A 6,240-nucleotide genomic window follows, 5' to 3' on the forward strand; every position below is an offset into this window, starting at 1 on the left:
TTTGTGAGCCGCTCTGAGACTCCTTAGGGTAGTGAAGGGCGGGGTATATATCCAATCCCTCCTCCCCCTTCTTCTTCTTCTTCTTCTTCTTCTTCTTCTTCTTCTTCTTCTTCTTCTTCTTCTTCTAAATGACCACTGGCTGGAAGCAATAAGGGGGTCTTCAGGTCCGGGGATTCAGGCTGAGACGGCTGAAGTTGAATCTGGCGAAGATGGAGGTCTTGTGCGTGGGTCGGGGCGGTTCGGGTGTGGGGACCCCACTCCCAAACTTCAGCGGGGCACCATTGGTGCCAGCGTCGGAGGTTAGGAGCTTGGGAGTGCTCCTGGATCTCTCCTTAACAATGGAGGCCCAGGTAGCAGCCACCGCTAAGTTGGCCTTCTATAGGGATCCCAAGTCCCCCCCGGGGGGTGGGGAAACCCCCGCCTCAGAGGCCCGTTCCCTGGCACCACCGGATCGGGCCCCGGGGGGAACTCCACCTTGACGTGCGCGTCACCCGGAAGTGACGTGACCACGCCGGGCATGCTGGGGGCGGTGCCACGGCCATCCAAGGGAAAACTCTATGGTTTTCTCTTGTATGGCCGTGCCCCCAGCCCCAGCGTGCTTGGCGTCCTCCCATCACTTCCGGGTGATGTGCGTGCGGCGCGTGCGCGCTTTGCACACACGCGCACGCATCAGACGCCGGCTGGGAACCCCCCGCTCCCGGTGAAGATCAACTTGGCAACCCTAGCCTTCTACCACCTTCAGCTGATTCGGCAGTCGGTTCCCTTCCTCAGCCACAACGACCTGGCCACAGTGATCCACGCGATGGTCCCCTCAAGACTAGACTACTGTAACGCTCTCTACATGGGGCTGCCCTTGTCACAAATCCGGAAGCTGCAGCTAACGCAGAACGCCGCGGCCAGGCTTCTGATGGGCCTCCCTAGATGGGAGCACATCCGGCCTGTGCTGAAGTCCCTGCACAGGCTGCCAATAGCATACCGAATTCGCTTCAAGGTGCTGGTGCTTACCTTTACAGCCCTATATGGCCAGGGTCCGACATACCTGAGGGACTGCCTTTCCCCACATATACCCCAAAGAGCACTGTGGTCGGGGTCAAAGAACCGACTGACCTTCCCAGGCCCCAAGGACGCCAGGCTGGCTGTAAACAGGGCCAGGGCCTTCTCAGTGGCGGCTCCTTACTGGTGGAAGGAGCTCCTGGAAGACATCAGGGCCCTGCAGGGCCTTCTACAGTTCCGCAGGGCCTGCAAGCGGAGCTCTTCCGCCAGGTTTTCAACTAAGGAGCCGCCCTCACCATTACCATCAACGAGCCGGGCCCTCAGCCTTCACATCTGGCCCAGACCATCGCGTGACTCAGGAGGGCCACCAAGATGGAACTGTCTGCTTGCAAACATCTCAAGTAACTAATGAAGGATCACTAGCCAGGGCTCTTTTTGTAGAAAAAGCCCAGCAGGAACTCATTAGCATAACAGGCCACACCCAACAGCAGGAACTCCTTTGCATGTTAGGCCACACACCCCTAATGTAGCCAATCCTAATAAAATGTTGGGTGTGGCCTGTTATGCTAATGAGTTCCTGCTGGGCGTGGCCAACTCGGGAGCCAGCCGGAACGCCGTTCCTGTGCGTTCCTGCCCAAAAATAGCCCTGACTAGCACCTTATGATTTTATGACTCATTTGTATTTGAATTGTCTTAAAATGATTTTTATGTGGTCCTATTGGCATTTTCGTACTGACCGTGTTAGCCGCCCTGAGCCTGCTCGCAGGGAGGGCGGGGTACAAATCAAATTAAGAAATAAATAGACTTTGTCTTTTCGTTCCTTGTCCCCTCCTTACTTTCCTCTCCCTTTCTCTGCCTGTCTGTCTCACCCATCCCTGGGGAGCTTAGGGTTTCCTCCGTGTGTGTCCCCCAGCTTCCCATTTTATCCCCAAAAGAAGAAGAGATTGGATGTATCCCCCGCCCTTCACTACCCGAAGGAGTCTCAGAGCAGCTCACAAACTTTTTTCCTGTCCCCGCCCCACGACAGACACCCTGTGAGGTAAAAGAAGAAGAAGAAGAGATTGGATTTATACCCCGCCCTTCACTACCCAAAGGAGTCTCAGAGCGGCTCACAATCTCCTATCCCTTCCCCTCCCCACAACGGACACCCCGTGGGATAGGTGGGGCTGGGAGAGAACAGCTCTGAGAGAGCTCGTGACTGACCCAAGGTCACACCAGCAGGTGCATGTGGAGGAGTGGGGGAATCGAACCCGGTTCTCCCGGATTAGAGCCCACTGCCGATAGCCTTTCCTGGTCCAGACCATCAGCTCTCTCCTTCTGGCTCCCGTCCCTATCATTTCTCTCCTTCTGCCCTCTTCTTCCGGAGCATGGGTCCCAGGGTAAAGGTCAAGGTTTCCCTTGCTCGAAAGCCAGTCGAATCCGACTCTAGGGTTGCGGTGCTCGTCTCCGTTTCCAAGCCGAAGAGCCAGCGCTGTCCGAAGACTTCCCTGTGGTCATGCGGCCGGCGTGACTAGACGCCGAGGCGCACGGAACGCTGTTCCCTCCCCACCGAAGCGGGACCTATTTATCCACTTGCAGTTTCTTGCTTTCGAACTGCTAGGTTGGCAGGAGCTGGAACTTGAGACGGGGGCTCACGCCGTCAGGCGGCGCACTCGGGTCTCGAACTGCCGAACGAACGACCTTCCGGCCTGCAGTTCAGCGTCTTAACCACTTGAGCCACCGCAGCTCCTTATATGGGTCCCAACCCCTCCCTTTACTGTTCCTATCGCAGTTCTGCAGGCAGGATTCGTTCTTTTTCACTTGATTGCGGTTGAGTCTCAAGTGCTGCCGGGGGTCACTGCACCACCGAACCTCACATTTTTTTTACTTCCTTAATACAAATAAACAAAAAACACACACCTTTATTAATCAAGAACAGGGAAAGGTAAAAACAGATTACAATCAATGCACACCGCATTTAAATATATATATATATTTAACGGACACTTCACCATCTTCAAATTTGTCGTTCCGGAGCGTAATCAATGTCCTCACCTCCATAATTTTATCAGCATGACCTAGAACACGGGTCCCCAACGTGGTGACCATGGGCGCCGTTGGCACCCACCCGCACCTCCTCTGGTGCCTGCCAAGGAGGGCTACCATCTCCTGCCATTCCAGTTGATCTCCAGACGACCACGGTCAGCTCCCCTGGGGGAAATGGCCGCTTTGGAGGCTGGAGTCTACGGCGTTCTAACCTCCCGGGGTCCCTCCAATCCCCAAACCCCGCCCTCCCCAGGCTCCACCCCCCAAAAAAATCTCCCAAGTATTTCCAAATCCAGAGGTGGTTTACCGTTGCCTGCAGAGTCTTCCTCGATGGTCTGCCTTCCAAGGACTGAATCATAGAACCATAGAGTTCTTACAGGGGTCATTTTGTAGAAAAAGAGATGCAGGAGCTCATTAGCATAACTCATTAGCATGACTCATTTGCATATACCACACCCCCTGACATCACCAGAAGTGTGTCAGAAGGCAACACCCACCGCTCAGGCTCCCCTGGACTGTTTTGGATTGCTAGCTGTTGGGGGGGGGGGACGTGCAGATTGTCCTCGCAGAGGAGGGAGAGCTTGTACCTGAATAAAACTTGGTCTTAAAGGTGCCACTGGACTGTTTTGGGCTGGGGGGCTCTGCAACATACCTGGCGGCTTCTTGCTCTGACTGAGGGCTGTTGGGAGCAGGGAGTGGGGCTTGTTACATGTGCCCGCCCCCTGGGCTCTTTACTGCCGGAGCTCAGCTCCTGTGCGCTCCTGCAGGAAATGACCCCTGGAGTTGGAAGTGGGACCTCCAGGGTCATCTAGGCCAACCCCCCTGCACAGTGCAGGAAATTCACAAATACCTCTCCTCCCCCACGCCCCCAGTGACCGACCCCTGCTCTATGCCCAGAAGAGGGCAAAAAAACAAGAAAACACAACCAGATAGGGGCTCTGGGGCAAGGGATGCTCTGTCTTCTTGATGCTTGGAGGGGTCAACAGTGGGAGGGCTTCTAATTTCCTGGCCCCACTGGTGGACCTCCTGATGGCACCTGGTATTTCTGGCCACTGTGTGACCCAGAGTGTTGGACTGGATGGGCCTTTGCCCTGATCCAACATTGGCTTCTCATATGTTCTTATATGGAGCAGACGTCCATCTGTGGCTGTTAGCCACAAAGTATAGATAGGGACTCTGGGGCAAGTGTTGCTCTGTCGTCTTGGTGCTTGGAGGGGTCAACAGTGGGAGGGCTTCTAATGTCCTGGCCCCACTGCTGGACCTCCTGATGGCACCTGGTATTTTTGGCCACTGTGTGACACAGAGTGTTGGACTGGATGGGCCTTTGGCCTGATCCAACGTTGGCTTCTCTGATTGTCTTATGTTCTTAACCTCCAGGATCCCTGGCTGATCTGGCCTGGAGAAAAGTTGCGTCCTGACCCCAAAGTGGCGATCAGCATTTCCCCGGGCTTGTAAGAAAGGGCCACGAGAACCAAGCACTGATGCAACCAATACTCCCTCTAAGCTGTGAAGTCTTGTAAGCAAAAATTCTATTTTGTGAGCTCCAGGCATTAAGGTCATGAGACAGCGATTTGGCTACTGCATCAATTAGTTTGCTCCGAAGCCATCCCTTCCTGAGCCAAGATAAAAATGTGTGAGCCGGAGGCTAAAAACCTGTGAGCTTGCTCACACTAACTCAGCTTAGAGGGAACACTGGATGCAACCCTTCCCTCCCTCCCTCTCATGAACTGCTTCAGTCCGCAGAATCAGCATGGCTGTCAGATGGCCATCTAGCCTCTGGTCCAAAACCTCCAAAGAAGGAGAGCCCACCACCTCCCGAGGAAGCCCATCCCACAGAGGAACCACTCTAACCGTCTGGAAGTTCTTCCTCTCGTTTAGCCGAAAACTCTTCCAATTTAATTTCAACCCGTCGGTTCTGGTCCGACCTTCTGGGGCAACAGAAAACACAGTGCAGATCCTTGTCAGAAAACTGACACCGCTCGGCTCCCGCGATCTGGTGAGACGAGGCTCTACAAGGTCGCCTTCCCTCCCAAATAAAAGAAGAAGAGAAGATTGGATTTATACCCCGCCCTTCGCTGCCCAAGGGAGTCTCAGAGCGGCTGACAAACTCCTTTCCCTCCCCCTCCCCATAACAGACACCCTGTGAGGCAGGTGGGGCTGAGAGAGCTCTTTACGGAAACAGCTCTTTTTTTTTCAAGAACAGCTCTTATCAGAACTATGGCTTGCCCAAGGTCATCCAGCAGCTGGATGGGGAGGAGTAGGGAATCAAACCCGGTTCTCCCAGATTAGAGACCGTGCACTTAACCACTACCAGGGGTCATTTTGTAGAAAAAGAGGTGCAGGTGTTCATTAGCATAACTCATTAGCATAACTTATTTGCATATGCCACATCCCCTGACGTCACCGGAAGTGTGTCAGAAGGCAACACCCACCGCTCAGGCTCCACTGGACTGTTTTGCATTGCTAGCTATTGGGGGGGGGGATGTGCAGATCTGTCCTCGCAGAGGAGGGAGAGCTTGTACCTGAATAAAACTTGGTCTTAAAAGTGCCACTGGACTGTTTTGGACCGGGTGGCCGGGGGAGCTCTGCAGCTTACCTGGCTGCTTCTTGCTCTGACTGATTGCTGCTGAGAGCAGGGGGCACGGCTTGTTGCATGTGCCCGCCCCCTGGGTTCTTTACTGCCGGAGCTCCGCTCCTGTGCACTCCTGCAGGAAATGACCCCCACTACACCAAACTGGCTCTCTATATACTGGCTCTCTACATACACCCCATAATCTACAAGGAGTCGGATAACATCAAGATTTGGTTTTATATCAGCACAAGTCATGCTTCTCTTTCCTTTTCTAGTTCTGCCGCTGGAGGAGGAGCTCACGTCTTCAACTGCAACCGAATGTGCAACTGCTCTTCCATGGCCTTCAACCCTATATGCGGCCAGAATAATATCGAATACATCTCCCCTTGCCACGCCGGCTGCTCAGCTCTACATTACGATGCCGCGAGTAAGAAAGTCTTGGTGAGCAGAGAGTCTTTGTGATTCTGAGTTATGGGAGACCCTAAGAGGAAAGCCATGAGCCGGTGGGGAGGGTGACATGCAGGGGAGAGATTGGAGGGGCAGAGCGGATCCTGCGTTCCCTTCCCCCTTCTGCTGCTCTGCTTCAGTTTGCTCCTTCAAAAGAGGCTTAGAAATAACCTGTGTGTGTTACGAAAGAGTCACAGAATCAT

General features: G+C 54.1%; 1 protein-coding gene across 1 annotated transcript in view; it reads left to right on the forward strand.

Annotated features, from left to right (window-relative positions):
* The window catches only part of LOC107114303 (solute carrier organic anion transporter family member 2B1-like), a gene marked incomplete at both ends in the record, with an annotated part of 37,066 nt that extends 31,035 nt beyond the window's left edge, over window positions 1–6,031 (forward strand). Inside the window, one exon of the mRNA XM_015415750.1 lies at window positions 5,866–6,031. Coding sequence (XP_015271236.1) covers window positions 5,866–6,031 — 166 coding nt within the window. The remainder of the gene's footprint in view (window positions 1–5,865) is intronic.
* Between the last annotated feature and the right edge of the window lie 209 nt (window positions 6,032–6,240).

The sequence above is a fragment of the Gekko japonicus genome, unplaced genomic scaffold (assembly GCF_001447785.1).
Source record: "Gekko japonicus isolate JY-2015 unplaced genomic scaffold, Gekko_japonicus_V1.1 scaffold5614, whole genome shotgun sequence".
Lineage (NCBI taxonomy): Eukaryota > Metazoa > Chordata > Lepidosauria > Squamata > Gekkonidae > Gekko > Gekko japonicus.